Source organism: Staurois parvus, unplaced genomic scaffold, assembly GCF_062004578.1.
Source record: "Staurois parvus isolate SC_StPar_1 unplaced genomic scaffold, SC_StPar_1.0 ptg000074l, whole genome shotgun sequence".
NCBI lineage: Eukaryota > Metazoa > Chordata > Amphibia > Anura > Ranidae > Staurois > Staurois parvus.
Window position 1 is genome coordinate 1051180 of NW_028317870.1, and position 12690 is coordinate 1063869.

Consider the following 12690-nt stretch of genomic DNA (forward strand, 5'->3'; position numbering starts at 1 on the left):
CTTTGATTGTTTATACCAACAGATTTCATTTGTATAAGCAAGCATTTTTCCTGAATGAAACTGATTCATTCAGTAGTTTTGGTCAAGGGATCCCTGGTGAACATAACTGTGAAGTACTAGTGATGTAATAATTAAGAAACATCAGTGATAGGAATAAGAAAGAAAAAAGTCCCAATGGGACTCTAAAAAAAACTAAACTATGATAGTCTATGATGAAACAAAAATTGACATATAAAGTAAATCCCTGGAACGTGGGATTATATTCAATTTGGGACTTTTTTCTTTCTTCTTCCTATCACTGATGTTTCTACATCACTAGTACTTCACAGTTATGTTCATCATGAATCCCTTGAGCGGATCATTTCACTGTAATTTTTGTTTTGTGAGTGATTGTATACTGTATTTTGTTTCACTGTTTTTTACTGGTGGCGCACTTTAGTCACGCCTGTTTTGGTGGATGTGAGTCATTAGATCATGCTTGTATGATTTATACCAGTTTGTGTGCATTCTATTCTATTCACAGAGTTTTTATATTGGTTATGTTACAATATTTATTTGTTTAATTTGTATATCTGAAGGCTATTGAGGTAAGCTAGTGTAGGAAGTAGTGTAGAACTGGGGTAGCGCTGCACTAATTTACTTCTTAATTTATATATACACTATATTGCCAAAAGTATTGGGACACCCCTCAAAATCATTGGATTCAGGTGTTCCAGTCACCTCTATGGCTGCAGGTTTATAAAATCAAGCACCTAGGTATGCAGACGGCTTCTACAACCATTTGTGAAAGAATGGGTTGCTCCTGTGCAATAAGTCCATCTGTGAAATTTCCTTGCTACTAAATATTCCACGGTCAACTGTTAGTGGTATTATAACAAAGTGGAAGCAACTGGGAACAACAGCAACTCAGCCACAAAGTGGTAAGCCATGTAAAATGACAGAGCGGGGTCAGCGCATGCTGAAGTACCGAGTGCGCAGAAGTCGCCAACTGTCTGCAGAGTCAATAGCTAAAGACCTCTAAACTTCATGTGGCCTTCAGATTAGCACAAAAGTGCATAGAGAGCTTCATGGAATGGGTTTCCATGGCCGAGCAGCTGCATTTTATGACAAAGTGCAATGCAAGGAGTCAGATACAGTGGTGTAAAGCACGCCGCCACTGGACTCTAGAGCACTGGAGACGTGTTCTCTGGAGTGACAAATCACACTTCTCTGTCTGGCAATCTGATGGACGTGTCTGGATTTGGCGGTTGCCAGGAGAACGGTACTTGCCTGACTGCATTGTACCAAGTGTAAAGTTTGGTGGAGGGGGTATTATGTCCCCTTAGTTCCAGTGTAGAACTCTTCCGACGTCAGCATACCAAGAAATTTTGGACAATTTCACACTCCCATTTTTGTGGAAACAGTTTGGGGATGACCCCTTCCTGGTCCAACATGACTGCACACCAGTGCACAAAGCAAGGTCGATAAAGACATGGATGAGAGAGTTTGGGGTGGAGGGACTTGACTGGCCTGCACAGAGTCCTTCAACTTGATAGAACAACTTTGGAATGAATTAGAGCGGAGACTGCAAGCCAGGTCTTCTCATCCGATATCAGTGCCTGACCTCACAAAAGCACTTCTGGAAGAATGGTCAAACATTCCCATAAATGCTTGCCTGAACCTTGTGGGCAGCCTTCCTAGAATAGTTGAAGCTGTTATAGTTGCAATGGGTGGGCCAACTCAATATTGAACCCTACGTACTAAGACTGGGATGCCATTAAAGTTCATATAAAGGAAGGTGTCCCAATACTTTTGTCAATATAGTGTATCTGGGGATTGCAAGAAGCAATTATAAAACTCTCCATTAGATGGCACCTCTTTACTTTTACACAAAACTAGACAACTACTACCATACATTGAAGGAACACATCTCACTACATTCAAAAATTTATATGAAAAAAAAAAAAATATAAGGATGAAAGAAACATGAAAATGGAAATAAAACTGGAAAATAAATAAAACCTGGCTAAGTGGTTAGCACTTCTGTATAGCAGCACTAAGGCAGTTGGTTCGAATCCTAACCACGGCACTACCTGCCTGGAGTTTGCATGTTCTGTCTGTGCCTACTTGGGTTTCTTTTGAGTAATCCCGTTTCCTCCCATACTCCAAAGGCATGATGGTAGGTTAATTGGTTCCTGTCTAAATTGGCCCTAGCGTCCACCTCAAATATCAACCATATTGAAAAGTCCACCATACGGAAAGTTAACACCTTATATTTATTTGTTTTCCCTATACCCCAAAAATTCCAAACCTCTGGAGTCTTTGTTGTGTGGCAAATAGAAAAATGTTTGAACATATCATGACCTTTGTATCCGCTTTTAATAATTTAAATGCGGTCCCTGACTTGAATACCCAGTTTTTTTAGTGGTCCTGAGATAAATGACTCCTTCTGAATCGCAAGATTTTAACTGTTCCTTATTGACTTTTTGTCACAGATATTATATCCCCTTCTTTTAACATTAGTGATCATAACTTTACAGGCATAGCAGCCACCAACATAATAAAAACGTCTTATTTTGCATGCATGGTGGATCAATAGCACCCCTAGCTAGCTAATTCCTCACTGTGGGTGCTTTTTTATATATGATATGCGGTCTCTCAGGGAAAATTGCCCCTAATATTTGACTTTTTTTCAGGATAACCCAGTGTTTCTTAATGATCTGCTCAACTTGTTTGTATGACTGTTAAAGTCTAGGATTATGGACAATTCAGACCCTAGTTTGTTTTCTCTATTATTTCCACTCTTTGATATCTCTCTTCTATTGAGATCAAGCTGAAAACTGCTTCAGCGCAGTCAACCGGATAGCTGTCAGCTGGTCTGTTCAAGACAGATGGCAGGACTTCAGTTACTCCTAGCAAAGAAGCAGAACCAGGGCAGCGACCACAGACAAGGTGGAACCAGAGGAAGAAGCAGAATCAGGCTGGCAGGAACAAACTGAAGAAGCATAGTCAGGGTGGCAGCCGAAGTCATACACAGGAACAAAAGCCAGGGAGTAGGCAGGAGCGTGGTCAAGAACAGAGCTGAGGTCATTCACAGGAATCCAGTAGAGCAAGCAGGAGAGTAGTCAAGAGTAATCCAGAGTGATGAATGGTAGAACAAGAGAAGCAAAGTCCTTAGAGCAAGCCAGGGTTAAAACCAGGGATCAGACAGCAGGGAAGTCCGGAGGCAAGCCGGGTAGGTAACATGTACTTCAAGGAATACAGGAAACACAGGATCTAGGAGTACTGGTCAGTGAAGATCACCCAGCAAAGTATGAATGCAGCCACTGTCCTTATACAGGGTGTTTGGCACAAGTTCTGGCAGCAGATGTGCATGAACACACATTTCTGTGCAAACAAGCATGGAAATCATCGTCTCTTCCAGTTTAGTTCCATGTACAGGCAATCAGGGAGCAGATATTTCTTGGTCTCCTTCCACCCATCATTTTGAAGCCCTCCAATGTGGGAGAGCCCAGGAACCACTGCAGCCATAAGATTGTGCTTAACCCTTTACCCTCTGTACTTACAATAAATGTACATAGAGCTGCACAGGTTAAGCATTCAGCACTTGCTGACTTAAAGGCACACCCCACCTTTCTGACATTATTTAAAGCACTATTAAACCCAATATAAAAAAATGTATTGTATTACAGCATACCAATCATTAGATGTGGTGGCTGCATTAGTTTTCTTTTTTTTATTTTTGTTCCTTCTATTTTCAACTGGTGATCTGGCTAGTAAAACACCTCCTGTAATAGAGTGCATCTACCCTGGATGAATGAGTACAGAAGAAACAGCAGACAGCATCATTATTAATCTGGGGAGAGGGGAGTGTTAGCTGGAGTTTGGCTTCAATTTGTTAGTGTATTTCAATCTGCTAACACTTTATAGTGTTTACTGGACTTTGGCTTCAATCAGTTACAGTATTTTATTTTTTTTCCTTTTAGGATTGGGGCCTTATGCACACTGAAACCTAAAAACTCCTCTTTTAGGAGTGTATGATTTTTTTTTTCTGCTTCTAAACACCCCTCCATGTTAGCCTATGTGTCCAAGCATGCATAGGCATTTACAGGTGTTTGGAGGGATGTGGTAACTCACATGGTCATAATAGCATTTGTTGCACAGCTCCCAATGTGCACCGAATTATGTCTTTTGGCACACTGACTTATGAAGGTTGGTGTGACTGTGCATGCAGCCTTGTGCTGCCATCTGTTGGGGTGTTACAAAACTAGTCTCAAAACATTTTGATACCACCTTGTATGCAAACATAAGCAGTGAAATAAAAAGAATATCCAGTTTAACCAATTTAAATTGTTGGCTGCCCTTCACATAACAGCTAGAAAAGATAACGAATTAAAATTATAGAGAACAAAGACTTCAAACTAAAAAACATGGAAAAAATAAGGGAGTGTGTCCATCGCATTAGAGATCAGAACCTGATATGTATAGGCAGCTATTTACCTGATTGTTATATGACAGAGGCTTAAAGTCCAGAGTAAGGTGGCAAGGCTCCAGTTTTAGAGCTTGAAGGGCCATACATATTTTTCTTTCCATGGGGGGGGGGGGGGGGTTCAGCCTTGGACATCCAGGTAATTGACCGCTTGTGGACCACACACTATACATATATAACTGGCCTGCTCCCTATCATGCAAGGAGGACATACTGATACATTCTTTGGGATCTGAGCTCACTGTGATTGGATATAGTGGATCAGAAGCCATCAGAACCATATATGTTTTTTCCAGTGCTTTCCAGCTTTGCCCCTATGCTCTTTATGCTCCTAGTCTGTGTGTATCTGTATCCCAATGTTTCCAGTGTCCTTCATTTCAGTCTGCATCTACTCTTGTGTTCTCCTTCCTGTGACCCTGTGCCTGTGTTCCCCCATCTGTTACCTACCTGCATGTTGGAAATTGTTTTGAAAAATGAACAAATTTCTAATCAATGATAGGAGAATCATGTGAGAAATATAATAAAAAAAAATGAGCATGAGCTGTGACCTGGAAATAAAAAGATTCTTAGCCATGAAAATTCTTTTATTTAGCAACATGAGGTGAAATTGAATTGAAGCTATTTGCACCTGTTTACTCCCAGCCTGTGTTTCTTTTCTGTGCCTGTGTGTGTTCTCTTACACTCCTGCTACTCACTCCAGGGTCATCTGTATACTCTCTCTATACCCAATATCCCAGTGCTGCAAGAGGGTCTTACCTGGTTGCGGCGTGGTCAGGTGCATCAGAAAACCACAACCTGGATACCACCTGCAGTGCAACATCTACATGGAGCATACTAATCACGTATGTTGTCCTCAGGGTGGAGGAAACAGTTGTATAATGTTCAGAGTTTGGAAAACCTGTATGGGGCTTCACTGACCTTTCTTTGACTATCACTTTCTACACTGACTAATTCAAATGTGCACATGAAGGAACTGTTGCCATCGAGAGAAAATTGAGTTCATTTAGCAATACAAATGACTGCGCACCTGTCCATACAGTAGTGCAGTTAAGACACATATCTTTGTGTCCATGCTGTTATTGCATTATCTAGTCAATTGCCAGTCTGTTCTGTTTTCGACAATTCGAATCATAGGGGGCATAGGCTAGTGGAATTTTTAGACATCTGTTGTTATGAGAATGGTAGGGAATGCTATTTTCTAACTACTGTATTGATGCAATTGTTTTGCACATTAATAACATTATTTCATGTTTATTATGGAAACAATCTCACAGTGGTGTCCAGATTCACTAATTTCTTTTCAATATATTTGTGTAATAATAAGTGAGGACATCTGCACCCATTTGAATATAAATTTACCATACTTTTTACCAGAAACATAATTTTAGCATTGTTATAAAAAAGATAAATTGTAGAATAAATTTTAGTTATGGACCTATTAATTTGGCATTGTCATATACTCTGATACCAAAATGATACACATAATATTTATGGGAACAAATTAGAAAATCAAGCTTTCAGCAATATTCTTGCTACAATATTGTATGGTGTGTGTGTGTATGTATGTATGTATGTATATATGTATGTGTATATATATATATATATATATATATATATATATATATATATATATATATTGAAATATATATATATATTGAAATATACAAGCCAGTGTTAATTTTTAACTAGTGTTGCTATAGATGTGTCGCTCTTACAATGACACTTCTGATACAAAAGCATGATGAAGTAATTTATTATACTAACTAAAGGCCTTTCTTTAACCAGCACTAAAATGGAACAAAGAAAATTAACAAAAATTAAAAAAAACAAATTGGTAATACATTTTTTTAAAAAATAATTCAAAAAATGAGAACGGAAGGAAGAAGTTAACAAAGACTGGTAATAGATGGATTCTTTTCTCGTTCAGCTAGGCTGAACAAAAAAATGAACAAATTCCTCCATCTGCACATTAGGCGTGGATAGAGGAATTCTAACTGATGCATTGCATTCTAACAGCAGGGACTCTCTGCAGTCAAAATACACTGATCAGCAGCCGCAGTCCCTTAGCTGCAGCCGCTGATCAAGGAAAATTTTACAACAACCCCATTGAACGGCAGTTGTTGGTTAGATCCACTTCTGCTGAGCAGCTGAGTTTAAAATAAAAAATATTTAACCCTCATCTGATTACTTCATAAAACAGAACATAAGATAAGTATTTTCTGAGCACATGGATTTCATATATAAGAACAGAGATTAACAAGACCCAAACCAGCCCATTTTACAAATAAAACAAATGTGCCTTCTTATTCTGCCCAAGTTGTATACATGTTTTTCAGATTTTACACTTTTATAAAATATTCTCCCTTACCCACAAAGAACCCTGTTAGTAAATTTATGGGAGTTGAATTTTCCATCTCCCAATAAACATGTGACTACTGATTTAGCATACCACTCCCCAAGCAAGAAGATTAGTTCCCTGTACCTTCAATACTTCGCTTTTGGTCAGTGATAGGTAAACACACTGATATTTTGATCCTACACCCTGAAATGGACAGCACGGTGGCATAGTGGTTAGTACTTCTGTCTGGCAGCTTTTGAATCCCAATCATGACCCTACCTTCCTGGAATTTGTATGTTCTACTTGTACTTGCATAGGTTTCCTCCCATACTCCAAAAACATGCAGGTAGGTTATTTGGCTGCTGTGTAAATTGGCCCTAGTATCTGTAGGTTTTGGCCCTTGGATTGTAAACTTCTTGAGGGCAGGGACTGATGTAAAGCACTGCATAAATACTAATTAATAAATAAATAAAATCAGTCCTCTAGCCATAGTTATAGCAACCTGCTAACTTTAGTAGAGGTGGGATTCTCTACATGAGCAATTAGAACATATTTTGAGACTTGATTCTGTTTTTTAAAAGCTTTTTTACCTTCGTTAGCAGTGGAATATTCCCCAAGGATGCAAGAAATCCAAAAGTTATTGGGAAGAATTCCCTAGGAGATTGAAGAGGGAAAGGTGTTGGTTACATTATATACATAACGCTGGTATCAAAATGATGTTGTATAACTATAAAACATGTAAACCTTAGCAATGGCTGTGCGTGAAAATCCCAGTAGATCAGCAGTTTTTGAAATACTAAGACCAGCCCATCTGGCACCAACAACCATGCCACATTAAAAGTCACTTAAATCCCCTTTCTTCCCTACTCTGATACTCTGTTTGGACATCAGCAAGTCGTCTTCACCACGTCTACATGCCTAAATGCATTGAGTTGCTGCCATGTGATTGGCTGATTAGCAGTTTGTATTACCAAGCAATTGAACAGGTGTACCTAATAAAGTGGCCAGTGAGTTTTTATAAGCAGGGGTGTTTAAAGGCAGAAATCTGAATGCATCAAAATCGCATTCAGGAGAGGAAATTAGACAAAAAAATGTTTAACGTGCCTAAATACATGTCATTAAGGTGAATTCAGCTTTTGTTTACACTACAGTGGTGAAAACATGATGCTGAAAATTCTAAACAAGAAAATGCTGTGTATACAAGGAAGTTCCCTTTGACTTTTCCACCTCCCCTCTTGTGCTGCACACCTCATTGATCAGCTGAAAAGAGCTGTACTGTGTTTGTTTTGTTCAAAAGGCTTCCATATTCTATATTGCTAAAGAAAAGAGAAAGAAAAACAGAAATCTGAGACCAGTCTCACTCCCGTCATGCAGACCATATCAGTTGGGGTGATATGGCCCACAGTATGACCGATGACTGGGAGGGTATAAGTTGTAGCCTGCGTGGTTATAATGTTTCTGTATGTTTTTTCTCACTTTCCCCGAACATGATACATAGGCCTGCCATGCTGCTGGGGCTCTATAAAGCTGAAAGCTATGCTATCAGTAGTTTTTCTACCAACAGGGCCTCCGAAGGTGGAGAGTTTCTGTGTCAGGAATGGACTCCGCACTGGTGGTGGGACTCACCTGCTGTGTGGGCTGCAGTACCAGGGCTGACCAGCGGGTGCTCTCAGCAGCCAGAAGCTCACTCCTGCAGTCAGCCAACACCTGGGGCTGATTGCAGGAGGTGTATTTAAGGAATGATCAGGCCTGTGATCAGTGCCTTGGTGTATGTTTCCCATGAGCCCCTGTACCTTGTATCCTGTGTTCCTGTTCCTCTGCCTATCTGATTTGTTGCCGACTCTGCATTGTTCCTGACCCTGCTGACCGTCTCCTGTTTAACCCCTGGCTTGCCTGACCATCCTTCTGCCTGATCCTCTGTACCGTGCTGCCCGTGAGTTACTGAACCCGGCTTGTGACCCTGACTATTCTCTGCCTGCTCCTTCGGTACCTCGCTGCCCGCACGTTGCTGACCTGGCCTGCCTGACTACACCTTACGCTACCCAGACGATCCATCCATCCTGCACGGATCCAGCCATCCCTGCTCACACCTTCTGCCTCTTCACATCAGGCTTCCTACCTGCATATACCTCTGGCGGATCCCTCTACCACGAGCAGGTGTACTCAGGGGCCGCAACCTGGTTCCTGTCTGCTCCAAGTCCATCCCCACCATCAGGGGCCCTGGTGAATAAGCAGACTGGGACTTAGACTCCGCACCCTGGGGAATCCTGTCCTTAGGACTGCTAGGGGTATCACCAGACGGTTGTTAACAGAACCATATGGCCGGCCTGACCCTTCCACCTCTCCAGCCCTGACTGCGCCTGTGTTCCTGCACATACTAAGATTAGTGGAAGGTTGGTTTATTTACTGAGCGTTGTATATTTGGGTAGCTAATAATAAATTGTATTATTATATCATTCCTGAAGCCTGTTACTTCCCTGTGTCAGTCCACACATTTCTGGTCATACCCGGATCTCTGACATTCTGACAGGGATACCAGACTAATGATGCACCCCCGACCTAGGCAGCAGCGGTCAGGGACTGTTGAAAGTGGAAGATCACGTTTGGCATGAAAACGGTGACAGCATTGAACTTGCAATGGACTTGCACTGCACAGAAGAAAGGCCCAGCAATCTTTTTCTGTATTATGCCAAGAAAACTAAAAGAACTATTGTATAGTGCTCTAGGTCAGAAGGCACTCATCTTTCTACTAGGGAAGTGTGAGGGACCGCTGAGCGGCACCACTAGCACTCCACTGGTCAGGCGTGCCCAGAGCGTGGAGTCTAAGCCCCAGGGTACTTGTTCACCAGAGCCCCTGATGGTGGGGATGGACTTGGAGTACCCCGGGACCAGGTCGCCACTACTGAGCACACCTGTCAGTGGTAGGGGTGTTCGCCAGGGGCTCCAACCAGGGAGAGCCAGATGTGAGGAGGTCGGGTGACCCCGATGGGATGGATGGATGGCTGAGCAAGTGCGAAGTCAGACGGGCCGAGTTGGTAACGGAGAGGACGGTATGGTACAAGGGAGCGGGCAGAGAATCGTCAGGTCACACGCCAGGTCAGCAACAGTAGGTCAGAACTAATGAGGGGCATTCAGGAAGAGAGGTCAGGCAAAGCAAAGGTCTGGGCAGGAGAAATCAGCAGGTCAAGAGCAATCCGGGTCAATAACTTACTTAGGCACAGGTTCAGAATCACAGGATACAGGTAAGACCAGAAGGCACTGAAATAACAGCTCAGGGACGTTTAAATATCCCGCCCTGCGCTGCCATTGGTGCCCAGCGGGCGGCCGCGGCTTCTACTGCGCATGCGCGAACTGGAACGCCGCGGCCGGCCCGGACCTAGTGCCCGTGTCCCTGCACAGGGCGGTGCACTGCGCCTGCGCCGGGACCATCGCGGCGGGGATCGAGGGGATCCCTGACATTGCCCCCCCCTTACGGGCAACCTCCGGATGCCCACCTGATCTCTCCACCACGGGTGGTCACAAAGAAACCTCCGGACAAGTCTGGGTGCATGGACATTATGGGCTGGTTCCCAAGAATTGTCCTCAGGGCCGTAGCCCTTCCACTTGATAAGAAATTGGGTCTGGCCCCCCCTTCGTCGGCACTTCAGGATTGATTCCACCTCAAATTCTTCTTCCACTTAGACTGTTACGGCTTCCTGGGGCCTGGATTCCCGTTCCGGGAAGGCATCAGGGACTACCGGCTTCAGCAGGGACACGTGGAAGACTGGGTGGATCTTGAGTGTCTCAGGGAGAACAAGTTCATAGGCCACTTCATTGACCATCTTCTTAATGCAAAAAGGGCCTATAAATTTAGGTCCGAACTTTTTTGAAGGGCAGAGCATCTTCAAGTTAGAGGTAGCCAGCCAAACCTTCTCTCCAGGCCACAACACCAGATTTCCTCTTCATTTCCTATTAAAAGCCCTTTTGTAATCTTCTTGGGCCTGACTGATGGCTTCCTGTAGTTTCTTATTGTTCGAAGAGAAAAAAGTTAGTGCATCCTGTGTTGCTGGAATTGGGCATTCCGGGACCAAATCCGGGAGGAAGACAGGGTGAAACCCATGCTGAAACCCATGCCCTGTTGCTGAATGGCAAACGTTGTTATACGCGAATTCCGCCAGAGGGAGAAGTGGTACCCAATCGTCCTGAGTAAAAGATGTGTAGCATCGCAAGTATTGCTCCAGGGTCTGATTGGTCCTTTCGGTCTGTCCATTGGTCTGAGGGTGAAATGCCGAGGAAAGGGATAGTTTGATATCCAGGGCTTTGCACAATGCCCTCCAAAATCTCGAGGTAAATTGCACCCCTCAGTCCGAGACGATGTCTTCAGGGACCCCATGCAGTCTTACAACCTCTCGAATAAAAACTTGCGCCGTCTCGGCTGCCGATGGAGTCTTCCGTAATGGTACAAAATGGGCCATTTTGGATAAACGGTCCACGACCACGAGAATTGCTGTGTGGTCAAGTGAAGGTGGAAGCTTCACTATGAAGTCCATAGAGATCTTCTGCCAAGGCCGTTCAGGGATGGGTAATGGATGTAGCAGACCCCACGCCTTATTCCTTGAAGGCTTGTTCCGCTGGCAGATGACACAGGAGCCCACGTAGCTCTTACAATCCTTTGCCATGTCTGGCCACCAGAAGGAACGTCGGAGAAGTTCCAGGGTCTTGACCGGGCCAAAATGTCCTGCCATCGGGTGGTCGTGGCAATGTCCCAAGACTAGGGTTCGGGCTTCCTCCGGCACCACAATCCGGTCCTCCCTCCATAGGAGTCCCCCCTTGTTCTGGAGGGGCGCCCCATCTGGGGTAGACATGGCTGTGGATGCTCTCATTATCTCGGAGCGAAGGTTCGTCTGGAGGGCCAAGAAGTTTCCTGCAGGCAGAATAGTGTCCGGTACTGGGATCTCCTTGGCGTCCTCGTACATGCGCGACAATGCGTCTGGCTTCGTGTTTTTTGATCCCGGCCTGTATGTGATATGGAAATGGAACCTCGAGAAAAACAATGCCCATCTTGCTTGTCGTGGGCGCAAACGTTTGGCGGTCCTCAGATATTCCAGGTTCTTGTGGTCCGTGAATATCAGGATGGGGTGTGAGGCACCTTCCAGCAGGTACCTCCATTCCTCTAATGCGGTCTTGATAGCCAGTAGTTCTCGATCGCCAATGTCATAATTCTTCTCCGCAGGGGTAAGTTTCTGTGAGAAGAATGCTACTGGATGAAGTAATTCCTTGGCGCCCTTTCGCTGGGAAAGAATGGAGCCAACCGCGTTCTCTGATGCATCTACTTCTAAGATGTAGGGTAGGGAGGCGTCAGGGTGACCCAGAATGGGTGCCGAGGTGAATAACTTTTTTAATGCTTCAAAAGCTTCCTGTGCCTCTGGCGTCCATCTGAATCGTGTCCCAAGCTTGGTTAACTGAGTGATGGGGGAGACCAGACCCGAGAAGTTCTTTATGAACTTCCGGTAGAAGTTTGCGAACCCGATGAATCGTTGGACGCTTTTCCTGTCCGTGGGTTCTGGCCAATCTAGGATCGCAGAGACTTTCTGAGGGTCCATTGCGACCCCCGCGTTGGAGATAATCAGGCCCAGAAATGTAATGCTAGACTGTTCAAAGCAACATTTCTCTGCTTTAGCGTACAACCCATGCTGCCGCAACCGCCCCAACACCTTTGCTACATGTACCCTGTGCTCCCCCAGGGAGGATGAGAAAATCAAAATGTCGTCTAAGTAGACCATGACAAAGATATCCAGGAAGTCCCTAAAGATGTCGTTTACAAAGTGCTGGAAGGTGGCCGGTGCATTGCACAACCCGAAAGGCATGACCAGGTATTCGAAATGGCCAAAACGGGTGCGGAAGGC

At 43.9% G+C, this 12690-nt stretch overlaps 1 protein-coding gene across 4 annotated transcripts in view; it reads right to left on the reverse strand.

Moving 5' to 3' along the window:
- GOLT1A (golgi transport 1A) overlaps positions 1-12690 on the reverse strand; it is a 77367-nt gene that overhangs the window by 13047 nt on the left and 51630 nt on the right. For 2 of the 4 annotated variants that reach the window (XR_016311613.1, XM_089669404.1), the window contains exon 4: positions 7396-7459. The exons of the other annotated variants lie outside the window; for them this stretch is intronic. Coding sequence is in view for 1 of the 2 variants with exons in the window: in XM_089669404.1 (XP_089525530.1) it covers positions 7396-7459 (64 nt within the window). In the remaining variant the exon portion in view is untranslated. The remainder of the gene's footprint in view (positions 1-7395; positions 7460-12690) is intronic. 4 annotated transcript variants of the gene reach the window in all.